The sequence below is a fragment of the Watersipora subatra genome, chromosome 5 (assembly GCF_963576615.1).
Source record: "Watersipora subatra chromosome 5, tzWatSuba1.1, whole genome shotgun sequence".
NCBI classification, from domain to species: Eukaryota; Metazoa; Bryozoa; class Gymnolaemata; order Cheilostomatida; family Watersiporidae; genus Watersipora; species Watersipora subatra.
The window spans coordinates 56541322-56558932 of record NC_088712.1 but is presented as its reverse complement, the minus strand read 5'-3'; the positions used below and the strand labels follow the sequence as shown (position 1 = coordinate 56558932).

The window sequence follows — 17611 nt, the reverse complement described above, 5'->3', positions numbered from 1 at the left end:
TCCTGCTTCTAGCTGCAGCAAGTATCCCTTGATCAATAGAACTGTCCATCAGAAAGACTCCTCCAGCTTTTGTAGCTAATGCTATTGCTGGTACATAATATAGCCAAACGATAAAGCTGACATACTTTATGCACAGGAAACAGATAGGTGATGAAATTTAAAATGATGAGAAAGTTGAAGTTTAATATAGTAAAATATATGCTACAAATTAGCTTTAGGTGTGTATTTAATAAGCTAAGTTTATTTAAGTTAAGTTTAATGCTTATGTCATACGTTTTTCTTGAAGGTAATTACTCCATATAGAATATGCTGCACATAGTACATTGCAATCGTACATTTTATTGCAGATCCTAACCACTAAATACACTAAAGCTAGTGTAAGTAACTGTAATTACTAAGATTAACATACTATTTTGTTACTAATTTTTAATATGTACAATACGTGTATAAAACTTTGATGCTTTTTACCATGCAGTGTTTGCATTATGCAGTTACCATGACTTCTTATATCTTTCTATAAGAGATTTTTGCCTATGATGCCAACACTGAAAAAAATAAAAATCGTATTGTAAGGGTTTGCACTAAAGTATTGCAAAGTATAAAAATTGGTAAAAGAGAAAACATAGTCATTCTTTGTTACAGGCTGTCTTTGCTACAACACACGTGAGTACCTATCTTATACAACAACCTTGAACCTATCATATCGCTACTGTCAGATATTACACAAAATTGAAAACACTCTACCATACTTTATCGCAATTAAAATGTTTTTTTTTATGGAAGACAAAATTTATTGAACTAGCATTGGTCACAATGTATCAAAGTTCATTAGAGTTGCAGGAAAGTTCAGTAGAATGCAGACTATCAAAGCTGCGCATAACTAACTAAGCCAGAGTTAGAAGAAGGAAAAGTCAACCAGTACAACAGAGTTTCTAAGAATAAAGGAAAGCTTGTATGTTCATATCCAGCAACTACCACAATATTACGTTGTATTTTAGCGCATTAGTCGTCAACAGTCCTGTTTTATTACATGGTCCGCTCTGGCATAATCAAGATTACGACTAAATAACTTAAAGAAATCACTGAAAGAAATAGACTGTCAATATTATTGACGACTAAATAGAATATTTAGCTGGCATCAATCACTAAATCATGCCTAATTTGGGATTCCAATCAAGATGGTATTCCCAGTGAAACTATAAAAATTCCAACGGGTTTTTTAGATTCCAACCATAATGGTATTCCCTACAGCATTGAAAATCTTGTATTTTTTGGGATCTATATCATCATGGTATTCCCGCTTAGTTGAAAATTTCTTGAAACAAACATGCTTTAATGGATTATCATGATCCTAATAATTGTTCATTACAATATAAAGAATAACGCTTTAAATTAGTAAGGCCGAATACCCAAAAGTTTTTGAAACAAATAAAGCTATTTTTTTTATCAAAAGTTTAATGATGAACACATGTAGTTCGAAGATATTGCGCTCCAGATCATGCGAAGATTCAGCCACTTGAATGCATAACTGATAAAAGTGCTTTAAGCTCATAGCTCATATCTCCTAAGACTTTTCCAATTAAAATGGTAACACAAGAAAATGTATCAGTACTGCTACTTTTTAGCACAGAAACATGGTAAAAAACATATATAAGCAAGCTTAAGAGCCAATCATTGACAGATAGCCACAGGATTTCTGCACCAACAGAACTGTTCAAGTTTTTTCATCTTATGAGCTAAATTTGTTCTTTCAGGCAACCAATAGAAGAACTGTTTCATCAAATGCGGAAAAGGCTGATATACTAGAGCAAAATATACAAGCAAAACTAAATAATCTGATCACGACAGGGCTTGAGCGCATGACTTTCTGCTAAGTAGGATTGCAATTTAACTAACTGAAATAGATGGCCTCTCTACCACCCACTCCTGTATTCCCATCGAAAACAAACCCAATTCAGCAATTAATAAATAAGGCATAATAGTTGCTGATTAAACAAGAATTAAACTACAGCTAACATTCAGTCAACCTGCTGATTGGCTAACAAGTGGGGACAGTTTCCTGTTTTTGGTGGGTAACACATTGCCTTGTGTAAATTGATTATAGTTTATTGAACAGCATTAAAATGCCTATCAAAATGTTCTCTCTTCTTTTCCTTGGTGGTTAAATGAAATAAAGAAACGTTTATCAGCTTTCTCTTGAATGACAAAAAGAGGCAAGTGGTTATGATTGGTTCACTACCTATTCACAAAGATGAATCTGCATTTGCTAAGGGAGTATTTTTAGGAAAGAATTAACGACTTTCCTAAAGCCTGATTCCCATATCAATTGCGAGACCCAGGCGATAATATTGCACAGCAAAACGCTTGCGACGCTAGACTCGGCGGCTTATGTTCACATAAAGCTGCATCGCTGATAACCGCAAAAAATGTTCGCTCGCCATACCATATTTATAATGCTGACCTTCACCTGTACAGTGCATTTCGGGAAGGTTTTGTCTGCGACTTTTGGCACAATTTGAACAGCACTGAACTCTTGCATTGCCGCCAGCAACTACCTGCGGTACCCGGCGGGTAGGTTCCCATTTCACCGCTAAAAGCCAGCGGTGCTGTTGGCAGTGCTTTGCGACATATATGGAAACTAGGCTTAATGCTAATCAATAGGCTGAACCTCTTGTGCATGAGAATCTTACAACTTTTCACGCCTGAACAATATCATAGCACTGATCCCATATAATGGCGGTAATAATTGGGTGGCAATAATACTGATGACTACAATTGTACTACTAGTTAGCTAGCCATTGTCATTTTCAGATTTTCGTATTCACTCGAGACCAAACTAATAGTTGTTATACAGGTTTAGCTCAAAAAGTCAGTTACTGTAAAAAGTGATGTGTTTAAACGAGAACTGTCCAATATTATGTATTCTAAACTTTTGTTACCATCCCTTACAGACCTCTTTTACAAGCAATACTGCTACTCGAGAAGCCAAAAATCATATTCTGTAACACGTATTCAAACAATAAACAGGCATATAAAGCTATGAAGGGTGAAGAAGCATATACTTGAATTACTCCTAGGAGTTGGGTTTTTCAGGGACAAGTCATAAACTGTTGCGTAAAGTTGCCATGAAAAGGTTTTTTGCTCCACTTAAATCTTCCTTTGTCTCTAACCATTTGTTTTTAACTCTGCATACTTTTTCTTATTTGCCCACTTGGATATTTTTTACCAGTTTCCTGTCTGAGACTGTATTTGATCTCTTCCCCTATTCTCTCTCGCAGACACATTCCAGTTTTTCTAACATTAATCTTACAAGATCTAGTAAAATCTGCTCTATTTTCACGGGAACTATTATTTCTGCTTCTTATAATATTAATTTTCATTTTTGATGTGTTACCTAATTTTCTGTGTCGCCCATTCGCTTACACAGCCGGCTGAATCAGATAACTTCATTCAATATAATTGGTGAGTGTAGTACAAAGACAAGGAATGCAAAATAATTGATCAAAAGTCACAAATAAAATGAGGAAAAATATATTACTGTTCAATTCAATATAATACAGATAGATACAAGCGGTATATAACTTCAGTGTATCATCTCTGTTTACCAAAAAAGGAGCGTAGTTTAGTACCACCAATAGATTTGTTCACATGTCTGATTGTGAGGGAAATCCTTGTTCCTCGACTAACAGTATCCCCAGTTTTATAGATCGTCTCTTCGATATTGCGTATAGACTCATTGAGTGCGTCACTTTCTACCTCTTTTATACCATGAAGGTAGGATGTGTACATCAGCTCTTGAACTAACACTAGACTACGTCTCTCTAGTAGAACTGACCCAATGTATCTGTCGTCTAACGTACTAGTTCGTGACTCCTACAATGGAAGGATAAATGTAAGGAAGGGATTATTTCAAAAGTTGTAGATGATCAGTATGGTGACAAATAAGCCTTTCATTTACATATGATAGAATTAAAACCGGCATATTTCTTCTATCACCGATCTTTTTACTGTTCTGAGTGAGGATATTTACTGTTCTGAGTGAGGATATTCTTCTTCCTATTTTATGACTCACAAAGCACATAAATTCTATGGGCCCTTCCAAGTTTAGTTGATGAACTAACCATTGAGTGTTAAGGAGTGAATTAGCTAAAAAACTAGAGAGCGTGACATTTTAGTCAATGTCCCTATTTTGGCTTTTAGAACCCAAATATTTTGGCACCTCAAAATATCATAGATAAATCAATCAAGCATGCTCAACAGTTTCAACCTTAGCTAGTTAAAAGGCAGCATAATATCAATAAGAGCATAAACAATAAATACAACAATGTACTGATGAAAAGATGCCACGATTAAGAGTGTAAATCATGACACCACTCTCGAAGTGCTATCAAAAAGTTAACTTGAAAAGGATGTGATGCTATTCCAGGTTAGGATAGCCACTTGGGCTAATTTTCACAGCCATACACATCATTTTTTTCGAAACCAAAGGCAGAAATGGTTTATTTATAATAAAACATAACTCAATGTTTTTATGAATAAAAAACAACCAAATGATAACTGAAATAGGATACCAAACGATCTCGACAGCTATCTGTGACCAGAGTAACTTATTTTGTAAAAGTTGTGAAAAATACGTATATCACCATTGCTTCAACTCGATCTTGGCAATTGGCAAATGAAACAGTACATTAAGTTTTCACTGAAACCCACACACAATTGAATTAGAATAAAACACATCCATACAGAGGTACCAGACTTTCAGCTATCTGAAACTAAGGAAGTCTAAATGAATTGTATAGCTATTCAAACAAATAGAGCTTGGAGAAATACTGCTTATAATTTTCAAGTAAATATACAAGCCACACATGGAAGACAACATGAAAGACCGACGCTGAACCAGCAAAACCATCTTTTCCAAACACATCAAACCATGATTGTAATTGTTCTTTTATTATTTGTGGAACTTGGGTATATCATACTTAATTATTAATTATTCTTTGATTATTACTTAATCAAAATTATTCATACAAAGGACTAGTAACTTCATTTAATACAAGAAAAACAATAGCTTTTAAACTTTGATTACTTTTTGTCTTTTATATAAAATCAAGCCTTCATGTTCTGACAGAGCTTGTATCAGACATATGACATACTGCAGGCACCTCTAGTAAAATTGAAAGGTAAACGACATAGACATTGATGCCTTATGCACTAACCGAGATAAGGCACACAAGTTGTACATATGGCAATGAGACAAAACGTGATGAAACAAAAAGATGATAGAGTCCAGATCTCAGTATCTCAAATACTTAGAGTGATTCCACAGCAACATACGCTATATTTGTTTTTTTTAGCGTAATGCAAAGTTTCAAGAGTTTTAGTGATTAGATGATATATTTTATAAGCCATTTGATTAACATTTGATCATAAAATATTTACCTGAAACAGGCATGGGGCAAAAAACTAGTGTCAATTTTTTATCTCATGCATTTACCCCTTGAATTCTAAACAATGATTACTTCAAGGGTCTAATTACATACATGTAACTTGATATGCTAATGGATAAGCGATGATAAAAAGATCTGTTCAGACCTAAAATTTCACACTTACCTATTGCACTTGGTCTTTTCTTGTACTCAAAATAGAGTACAGTTTGAGTACAAGCCATACTATACTAATTCGATTCTGTTTTGACATCATAAGGCAAAAGTGTCGCATAGAGAGTTATAAGAAACCCATAGAAATTACCTAATGCAAACACTGCCTGGTAATAAAACATCAATTTTTTTCATACATGTGCATACTAAAAACTGGTAACAAAATAGTTAGTTACTAAGGTTAACTATGTTAACCTAAGTAACTATAGTTATCTATAGTAAAATTAGTGTATTTAGTGGCTATTATCTGTAATAAAATGTAACATTACAATGTACTACATGCAGAGTTCTTATCATCAAAACAGACGTGTAACATAAATGCTGAATCTAACTTAAATGAATTTAGCTTACTGAAAACATACTTGAAGCTCAAGTTTTAGTGTGTATTATACTAAATTTCAAATTTGCCATCGTCTAATCACTTATCACCTATCAGTTTTATCGCCTATCTGTGTTCGGTTTCGTTTTCAGTTTAACTTATAATGAGTAGAGTGAGAGGAGAGAAAGGAGAAAAAGGAGAGAGAGCAAGCATTGTATCTCTTTCAGGCGTTGAGGAAGGGATTTCGGAGAATTGCATATTTGTTATTCTGACATACTCAACATACTGACTGCCAAACTTGAATTTCAAGAAAAGTTTTTTTGAAGTCGTGTAGTGAAAATAAATCATATGGCGGGAATAAAAACCATTGTATTCCACATCGTAAAGCGGAAAAATCAATTAACAGGGACTTCGTAACCCAGGCCGCACTGTATACGTAAAAATCTGTTTATCTTAAAGAGTCATTCACTCCAAATTTTGAAAGATTTTGTTACAAGGTATAAATACTTTTCTATCATTTGAGATCTTGTACGTTGCTTTAAGTGACCTGATTGCCAGGATGTTTCCGTATTAAAATTGAAAAAGATTTGATCGCTATTAAAATGCTCAGCCATGCCCAGGCTTCCAAAAATGCCATCGATAGCCATACTCATTGTTTAAATGTTATAAAAATAGGCTCTCATCAGCATCTGGTACTTTCATGTTTACACAACATTTAGAGGAAAACAATTGGACAAGTTTTAACCGACCTATCGTTAAATCATTTGAGACATCTATAGCATTGCACCTGAAGCTATAGTTGAAATTTCATTAAAAAATTAATGAGCCAATACAAAATATTATATACCATGTATGTCAACAGTGATGTAACACTGCAACTTGAGCGCTACAGCGAATGTCATAACAAGAGGGACAAATTAGACATCAGCATTAAATATCATGCATGATATTACTATACAAACAATATTATCACTGAAATTTATAGAAGTTTGACTGTTGACATCATTTTTGAAGTTGTTTTTTGAGTGTTTTAACTTAGATGAGGTTTGTTCGATTTTAATTTTGGAACATCCTGACAATCAAATCACTGGAACAATGAACAAAATCTCAAATGATAGAAAAATACTGACACTTTCTGATAAAATTTTTTAAAAATTTGACGCCAGTTACCCTCTAAGTTTGAATATGTTAAGATGTGTACATGTTAGCATAGAATTAAGCTCACAAACTTAACACATAATAAACTCGTAAACAAATATGCATGAGGAGGAGTGAACAAGACTCCTGTTTACTAAATAATTTGCAATGTCTATGAGTGAGAACGATGTATAACATACATTCAAACTAATGTTGCTATCTTCCAGGTGTCTGTAGAAGTCGAGTACACCATGACTGCCTATTGTTATGGTCGATACTGTAGGGTAGAAGAGGTCACCATCTTCATGAGGCTAAATAAAAACAGTACCAGACATTCCTATATGTAACATTTGATGTCTGTGAAGGAATACATTAATTGGAAATATATATCAGTGTTCATGTTGTTTAAATATCAATGTATGAAATGATTTATGACAAAGAGTTATAAAAAGACGGAGCGTTTTAACACGAATGTATTAACAAACATGCTTTTGAGTAATGATACAGTCACTTATATGTAAAATATGAGAGAACAGAAAAAATAAACTTATTAATATTAGTATTGTATGAAGATTACGCAAATCTAATAGAATCACTAAAATTGCAGGAACAAAACTTTACATAAAAAGCTGATGATGTTCATCGCACTTACTATACTTTACAAGCAGTTGATTTCATGCAAAATATTACTAAGCATTACAATAATCTCATTATACAAACACAACTTTCACTGAGTTTTAAGGTTTATCAAAGTCTAAGCTAGAGTTTTTCCAGCCATAAAAAAACTAGTGACAAAGATTTCTTATTTTTTAAATTCCATTAGTGTTTTTCAATTAATTCTTCAAAAATTATATACTTTTAAGTAGCCTTTTTAGCCAATCAACATGCAAACTGAAATGCTTTCTATAAAGATAAAATAGTGATGAAATAGGTTAGTAAACCATCACCAAAAGCAGATTGTTAAAATATCAGCATCCCTTGTATAAATCTTATATTGCACGTGTTACTATGGTTGTGTTCCATGTTTTAATAACATGGGATTGCAACATGGACCATAACTTTATAGAGAGATATCTTATCAACTGTTTCTATAGCTATCTTATTCTACTACTCATATTGATAGGTTAACATACCATAATGCCTTGACCTCTGAGGTACTCATTGACTAGACAGTGGTTTGGTTTCAAAACTCCGAATGCCCCAATATCAGCGATTCTACTCATGTAGGTCTGAAGCCACTGTAAATAATAAATAAAGATAAACATAATAATAAAATTAATCAATATATTTCAAGTACATGTATACTTTATATCAGAGCTATTGTGATTAAAACTAAACAATGATATTACACAGGCTCCAACCACAGCAATGTATACAATCACCTTCAGCAATACTGTATAATAATCAGTTGCAAAAGAGCTGACTACTTTGAAAAACAAGAATTTCGAGACGAAATCTGGGATTGCTAAAACTCCGAAATGCCTGGCACGTCACTCGAGTATCAGTAGGCATCCCCGCAGAAAGCGTGAAATTAATCTGTATATATATAATTAGTTCCTTTAGCAGTTACTACTGCTGAAGGAAACATATATAACCTATATACATAAGATTAGTGCTGGGCGTGGGTAATAAAACTCGTTGAACTCGCAGGTTTATCTTCTCTCGAGTCTCGGGTAATAGAGAATTTGAGTATTTCGATCTTGTGGGTTCGGGTTTTGACTTGCGAGTTCGGGTTTGGTACACGAATCCATCGAGTAGAGTGGACAAAAACTTGGTTTATTGCGCCCTGTGCATAAATACTGTTTGATAACCCACCTGTTAACCCTTTGAACCCTGGCCTTTTTTGTCAATGCGCGTCAGTAAACCTGGGCAATCTGTCCAACAACCCGAAGTTTTTAAACTTTTATTATATATATCTGAGCGTGCTCATAATACAATGATATTTGGCTCAAACACAATAAAAAATCGGGCAACCCACAACAAATGTCATCAAACAGAAAAAAACAGTACTTTCCCATTATTTGGGCTAACACTATAAAAGTTTGTACGATTTAAAAAAAAACTCGTAACAACATTCACAATAGCATCATATCCATTGAGCACATGTTCATCATTATTTTATGCCTCAAAACATACTAAAAAATTATAATTAGTATTATAAAATTCTTTATTTGCATCACAATAATTTATGGTCTACCAACAAACGAGTCGTGTCGATTTTTTCGAGATATCGTTCGAATAAAATTTGTTATCAAACAAAGGAAGTAAGTAAAGATATTTGAAAACTGTTACAAATGGAAGTGAAATTTCTGGTCTAATATCTCGTGCAAAACTTAATTTGATTGGTTTACGCTGTTACTTAGAAACGACTTTTGTAAACAGTCATGTGAATGCTGGAATTCCGGCCGATAGAGATTCTGACACACCCTACGCAACGCCTGAAAACCGACCATTGGTGTTCAAACTTCAAAGGGTTCAGGCTGCGAGCACGAATAGTAAAAAACAATAAATAAATTGGCTAGAATTATAATTGCAATGTTAATTTTAGAATATGTCTGATGTTTGGAACATTTAGACATGAAACCCGTATCAACAAACCGATACCCAAAAAACCCGTTGGCCAAGAAGTACTCGTGCCAAGCACTACCATCTACTCAATAGTCGAATGGAAGGGGACGAGTCTAAACTCGTTGACCAAGAAATACTCGTACCCAGCACTACATAGAATGCTACCTTAATGATGAAAATTCGCGTTAAAAAAACCGGTAGATACGAACAGTGTTATGTGTATGCCAAAAATGTTCAAACAGATATGCCAAAAAGTAGATTTTGCATTGCGTGCGTTTTTCATGAGTGGTGCGGCTTTTCGCTGCTGATACCAAAGTATTCGCAACATGCAGTAACACTTCTGAAAAATCCAGTAGCATTTCTTTTACAGCAGTACTGTTTCTTTCCAGTTGTACACATCTTTATACAGCATATTGTTTTATTATTATTTAGTGTTTTCAAATACAGTACAAACCAAGTACAAATAGGTTACTTATATAATCCTTAAACATATATATCCATTCAAAATAATGAGCTGAGACAACTTATGAACACATTTGCTTAATGAATGGCGGTTCAGAACATATCTCATTCCTAAGTAGGGGAGCACTTTTATACATATTTCCTTAAGCCGTTAATGTACACACATACTGCCAAAGGAAATGTATATAATACCGTAAGTCCTTATGCTCAAGCCGCGCGGCTTGTCGTTGAGCGCGGCTTTTGGTTCAAGGTAATAAGCCGTGGCTAAATCCAAGTTTTTAAAACTTACGTGAGGCTTAGGGCGGCTTCTCGATAAATGCGGTCTCTGCTCAGTTCCGCGCTATAACCATAGAACCGCAGTCATGATACGCTTTTATGTACGGGATTTTGGCAACCTACTCGTTTATTTTCAGGGTCATGTTTATGGAATACTTTAGACTAACGAATAATTTATTGCTATGTTTAACTCACCACAGTCGTAGGTCATTAAAACCGTTTTATTCCTGACCGCATATTTCCATAAACGTGAAGCCATCTAACAGCGCAATAAAAATTTAGCTGAGACACGACGAAAAGTTGTTGATGCAAGGGTTTAGAAATTTTAATTCGAACTTGGAAGTAAAAGAAAATTCTTTTCACATGTACTGATGTAGCCTGTTTTCTTATTCAAGAGTACTAGGTATAACGAAACCCTTCTCAACACTCTCGCTCCTGAAGGGGGTCAAGGACGACAAAACCTCGGTCATTAGCCGCGGTCTGTGGGCATACGCGGCTTGTTAGAGGATTATTTTTTCTTTCGTGAATCATCTGGTTTTGAGCACAAGCCGCGCGGCTTGAGCATGAGGACTTACGGTATACATTATTTACATAAATACATTTATATATAATATATATTCGAATATTGTGTTTATGATATATAATAAATATTACATTTATAATATAATTATAATATATAAATGATATTATAATTATAATATATAAATGATGTTATAATTATAATATATAATAAATAATATATTATTTATTATACTAGAAATTCCACTGTCATACAGCCCACGACCAAAGTAATAATGGAAAAAAGAAAGGGTACTGTTGGTTGTTGAAAAAGTAGTTCTCAGCAGGAATTGACAGAGTATAGTGTAAATGAGACTGGTTTGAGATGATATAAAATAAATTTGAGGGAGCACGACTCTAAAAAGGCGCAACAGAAATAACATAAATGTAACAGAAATAAATATTAATAAAATAAATAATTAACTATCTCAAACTTATTTTTTACAATAATAAAGCAAATATTAATTCAAGCTGTAGACCTAAACTACTGTAAGTAATTAAACTAACAACAGCAATAATGAAATATGTTTATTATAGCTCTGAAATGCAATATTACAAGTAAAATATATTGTAATATACAGTTTGAAAGTTGGTTGTGTTGAATGCAGAACAGTTTTGACAGCGATATGTAACAGAAATAAATATTAATAAAATAAATATTTAACTATCTCAAACTTATGTTTTACAATAATAAAATAAATATTAATTCAAGCTGTAGACCTAACCTACTGTACGTAATTTAACTAACAACAACAATGCCAACAATAAAGAAATATCTTTATTATATCTCTGAAATGCAATATTAAAAGTTAAACGGCAAACTGATGTGTAATATACAGTTTGAAAGTTGGTTGTGTTGTGATGAATGTAGAATGGTTTTGACAGCGATATGTAACAGAGAGCAAGCGTTGACATTTACGCGTCTGGAAGTTTTATGCAAACTGGAGTGAAATAAAGAAATATTCTTGTCATAAAAGGGCGTTGTAGTAACGCCCTACCTTGTAGATAAGATGTAAAGAAATCTGGCTGATGTTCTAGATAATTTGAAAAACCTTCGATAATTAGACAAAAACGTAGGCTGATAAACTGTGTACCACATTTTCGTACCTGTAAATCGGTCTGCGCCTCAAACAGTACACAAACAGTACACAGTAAACAGTTCTACTATCTGTCGCATGGCTTTATTGGCGTTTCGTAGGTCGGTCGAAACTATTAATAAACCAAGCTGTTCAAGCGTTTTGTGGCGATTTGTGGCAATACTTTATCGTTCTATTCTCTGTCGCTCGGCGTTTCAATTTCCGGTCTTAACTTTTATTAAACGAAGCTTTTCAAGCGTTTTGTGACGATTTTCGTCCTAATAAATCTGTTTATTTATGTATAATCCGATCAGATGGGTTAGTTTTAGGAATTTGCGATAACCTTTCAAAGGCTTGGTAACATATTTAAATAGGTTTATATGCGTTTTGTGTCATTATTATACTTAAACGACTTTACTGAAAAATTGTTGATAGGATTTCGTTGCAAGGGTTTGGTGACGGCCGTTAACGGATAATTTTTCGGGAGTTGTGTGCACATGTGCAATTATCATAATTCTCCCAATCAATCGTTTCACTCTTGTTTGGTCGTGGGAAAATATATATAAATATATATATTTATATATGGTAGATTGTTTAATAATCACTTACATGCTAGTTTCCATGCAAAAAATTGTACTACATCACTGGAAACGCTGCTAGCAGTTATGTTTCAATTTAAAGATTACAGCAGAGTAGAGAAGTTATCAAGAAGCCAAGTGTAATAATGATGAGACAAGGATTAACTAATGGTATTAGCAAAAGATGACATACAGTTGGTAAGGGTTCCTCAATCATGCCCTTTGCTTGAGGCAGGCCTCCTACAAAATACATTCATGGTACATAAGCTAAATAATATGCCAACCAAGGTGCAGCAATGATCAAAGCATGTTGGAATATGCTCAAAGCTTCAGTTCAATCTTATTATTTATACATCGGTTAGTGAAAGATAGATGTGAACAGCTTGAGCATGGCTCACACTGGATTGAAACCTCATTGAACCTGAGTGCAAACACTGGTATAATATTACGCAAATAGAATGCTTGGTTAGGCTAAACTTGCATATTTAGCTTGACCACTGCTACCATCTTGACTAGTGGAATTACACTATAGAATAGATGATAAGTATTCCAAACATACTTGACTATATTTAAAGTGAGTTACCAAATTGCTAGCAATGTAATTTTTGTATATTTCAACATACCTAAACTCACCTGAACATTCAAGCAACATTTACTACTTGTAACAGAGCGCATGTCACCAAAGAATGTTTATATACTTGTAGATACCACAAATGTACTCAAAACAGGCTTTCATTTGTTTAGCCTCAATGTTGGTTAATTGGAAAAAAATCTTGCTTTTACAACTACCTGTTCAGCTATAGAAATTGAGATTGAAATTTAGTTGCGAGAAAAATTATCAATAACAGCAAACAAGTAGCCCTAAACAGAGACCTCAACCGGAGGCATTTTACATTGAATCTGTTGATTCAAATTAAAACGTGCTGACTAGTTTTACAGAAAAGAATAATAAAAGCCTGCATGTAGATGTAGAACATAGTTTCAAAAAACATAAACCGGCACACGCCCAACTAAGGTTGAGTGCTTCAGATTTAGTTAAAACCAGAATTTACACTTACATGTACTTTTGAGCAAATCAAACAAAACTACTAAGCGAAAAGTGAAGGATTATTTTAATCAACATATTTTACTAGTAAAAAATTGTTCCAATGTACCTTATACGAATCAGTCATACACTTCACAAATGCTATCTTGATATTTGAATCATTCACATTCTAATTTAAAAAAAAATCCTGTTAAATGCAAAACATAGCAGCCTCCTAATGAAAACCCATAAATGTCAAGTTGGCAAAGTCCCACGAAACATGTTTTACAAATACCATTACTTATTTCAAAGTAATCTAACAAATGTGTCAATACATGGTCTCTAGTTGGTGTATTTTATGTACTGCAGGTGACAAGATCTCGAAAAACAGCTAATGAGGCTGACTATAGAAAATAATGAATTGTTCACTAATTTACTTTATAGTAGAAACACACCAAAACCCAATTACGCCAAAATGGTAACTAAATATGCCAATAGATTCAATTAATTAAAATACTGGTAAAAATTCCAATCCAGTTAAATTTTATGACTGCATAAAACGGGTAACAGGCAATAGTAAATTATTGCAAAAATAATAACTGCCAAAGATTTTCGTAAAGAACAAAAGGTACAAAAAGCTTATGAGTATACAACAATATTTAGTTGAAAATTATTTCACAGTGCACCCTCGGGATACGATTACCCTGATATACGATTTTTTTCACCTTACGAAGTTGAACATTGTGAGATCTTCACCTCGCTATAAGAATTTTATTTCACGATACGATTTTGAGAAAAGTTTCACCCGAGTTAAAATTTGGCGGTCGGTGTGCTCATCACGCACGTCGAAATAACAAAGACACCGAAATACAGTTTACCGAAAACGTTTTCAGAACGTTAAGAAGAGATACGATGACTGACTTCTCTCAAGACAGCATTTCGTGTGGAAATTTCGTGTAAAATACACAAACGAGAGCAAATATTCATTTTCAGCGTTATACTCTCTTTTACTATAAACTTTTAGTCAGCATACGTATATAACTACCAGTATCCATATTTAATTCGTTAGCTATGGAATCTGAGACCGTTACACAACGAAGAAAAAATGATTTCCGTGTCAACAAAGTTGGAAGTCATAAATAAATAAGAAGAAAGCGCCCGTATTGTTAATATTGTCAAGGAATATGGTCGTAACTAATCAGAATTTGCAGTTATTATTAAAGCAAGCACAAGGAGGAGCTTACGACTGACGATTTGAAACAGTTGGAAGGCCATGCACGCGATCAGCATTAAAGAGGAGCAACCCTTTAGTATGGGCGAGGGCCGAGGAACTAGAAGATACAGAAAAACCTACATTGGCAGAAATATTTCAAGTGTTTAATTTACTGATGTGGACTGGTACATAAAAACAATGCGTGTGGAATGTATATCATTATTTATATTTTTGTGGCATGATTTATTCATTTCATGTTTTATTTATTTCATTTTGATTTTATGTTTTATTTTCTTGTTCAACATGTCTTTGCAGTCCGGCCTGTTCTCTACTACGTAAATACAATTCATCGTATGTATGTAACTCATATATAACTAGCTACTCAAGATAGTTGACGCATCCACATTACTTTCTGAAACTTGCTAAAGCCCTGTCCTCTAGGGTACAAATACGTCCCAACTTTGTATGTTTGGTTACATTGATTCTTGTGCACATTTCATATAAGACAAACTACTGTACCACCTTCTCTGGGTCCTTTTACAAGCGCTAGCTAGCAATTTTCTGCATTGCACCATCAACTTTTTCTTTTAAACCAGTAGAAAAATTGGACAGGAATGGACAACTTCTTTTAGCTTGCTAAAAAAATTCCAATTCATTACGTATTAAATTTTCAAGTGTACAGCAACATAATTAGCATTGATACGCTTTTGCCTCCTCTCTGCTTTACTCGCTACATGTTCCTGCTGAAGCCACGTTACTCCAAAGGTATGTACGCCCTGTATAGCAAATAAAATTTTATTTTTCTTTTCGGTAGCCATTAAATGGTCAAGTGTGCGAGAGGCCGCTTTCTATAACTGCATCGCTCGGCCTAATTGATTTAGGTTGAAAAAGGTTTCAACCAGACACGCTAAATTTTATAGTGAAAGTGAAGATAGGGACTGTTGAAGAATAAAACTTCGTGATAAAAGTTGAAATTCAGTAAAATAGTTCAAAGTACATACTAAAACTTAGTTTTAAGTGTTGGTTTAACAAGCTAAACTTACTTGAAGTGATTTCAAAGTTTATGTTATGCGTACTTTTTGAATGTAAGAACTCCTTACCGTACGTACTGCATTTGGTAAACACACTATAATTTTGCATTTTATTGCAAATCATAACCATTAAAATACACTAAATACAATACAGTTACTGTAGGTAACTATAATTAATAAAGTTAACATACTATTTTGTTGCTAATTGTCGATATGTACACATTTTTATAAAAAATTTGACGATTTTTACCAGGGGGTGTTTGCATTGTATAATTACAATGGTCTCTATACCTCGATATACGAATTTTTCACCATACGATGTCAACCCTGGAACGAGTTAACATCGTATCTCGAGGGTGAACTGTATTCTAATCTTGAGCTTAAGGAAAAGTACAAGAAAGTTATAGTGCATAAAAAAAGCCAGTGGTGACAGAGTGCAACACGGGTTCATCATAATAAAATAGAAATCACCGACCTGCTGTGGTTCCTCATCTTTTCTAGATTTAGATTAACAGTGATAACCGAATACAGGTTTAAAAAACTTACACTTCATTCACGAATATATTATAATTTACAGACCATAAAATACTTGAGGTTTTTATACAACATCAAAACAACCATCTCTCTTACCCCAGTTCTGTAGCCTACGATTAGATAGTTGTGTCCACTTTGTTTTTGGTGAATCATATATTTTCCGCATCAGCATCTCTTCCTCATCTTCAGTGATAAACTTTGGAAAGTATGTGATCTTTTTTGGAAGCTCCGTAACCTCCATGACATCTTATGAAGCTTTCTGAAGAGAAACCTAACACAAAAAAATTACATAAAAAGTATATGTAAAAAATAAATCAAGATTTTAACACACGATCAAAGTGCAAATACTGCGACAAGTCAGAAAAACTTCATATTGGCTTATGTATGTGTGAATGTGCATATAAAGCTTTTTTTACTAGAATTCTACTTTCATTTCCATCTTCAACTTAAAAGTTTTTTCATGATTGATACAAAATTCAAGTGCATATCACACAAACTATTAGGCAGAGAAACTAGCGAAAAATTGTAATAACATAAAACTGAGTAAAATCTCTAACAGAACCCTGTGCTAGTAACCGGTTATAAACAGTTATAGTGAAGGTGTCATAGATGTGACCAAATATGAAGTGAAACATCGTCAATTGCGACAGACACATGCCAACACACAACTATAATCAAACTAAGTTGTGAAGTCACCAAATGAGTTGTGCTTCCATTTAACTGTTGTATAAAAATTACTAGTGATACATGTCGAGTGTTCACATACATGTAACTGGTAATCTTAGTGATACAGTGGTTGCCGCTTACGGGAGGTTGAGTGGGGTGGAGAAAAGTGGGGTAGGTTGAGCAAAAGGACAGGTTGAGCCATGCTGACCTTTTCAAAAACCATTAAAAATTAGTTGTGTTCTTTTCCAGAAGGTCAAAGTTCAATGTTAGCCATTTTGAAACCATTGGAACTTGCATCAGATGCATGGTAAGCGAAATATTTCTAAAATAGTAGAAAACACCCTTAAAAGTAAATATTGTCTTCCATAATCAACTAACTATATTTTCTTCACATTTTTGTTTACAGTCTCCTCATTAACATATATTTAGAAGCAACATGTTTATGTTAATTTCTTCTTCAATTACCATCAATTGCAAATAATATCCGTTTATTTTGGCATGTGTATTCAATA

At 33.8% G+C, this 17611-nt stretch overlaps 1 protein-coding gene across 1 annotated transcript; it reads right to left on the bottom strand.

Annotated features, from left to right (window-relative positions):
* Positions 1-3467: 3467 nt before the first annotated feature.
* On the bottom strand, positions 3468-17245 carry LOC137396561 (alpha-ketoglutarate-dependent dioxygenase alkB homolog 6-like). The gene is made up of 6 exons (XM_068082874.1): positions 17155-17245; positions 16530-16692; positions 12825-12871; positions 8247-8351; positions 7314-7424; positions 3468-3873 (listed from the first exon to the last, which is right to left on the bottom strand). Exons 2-6 carry the CDS (start codon positions 16672-16674, stop codon positions 3592-3594), a joined length of 690 nt encoding a protein of 229 aa, XP_067938975.1. The 5' UTR covers positions 16675-16692; positions 17155-17245; the 3' UTR covers positions 3468-3591.
* Positions 17246-17611: the final 366 nt, after the last annotated feature.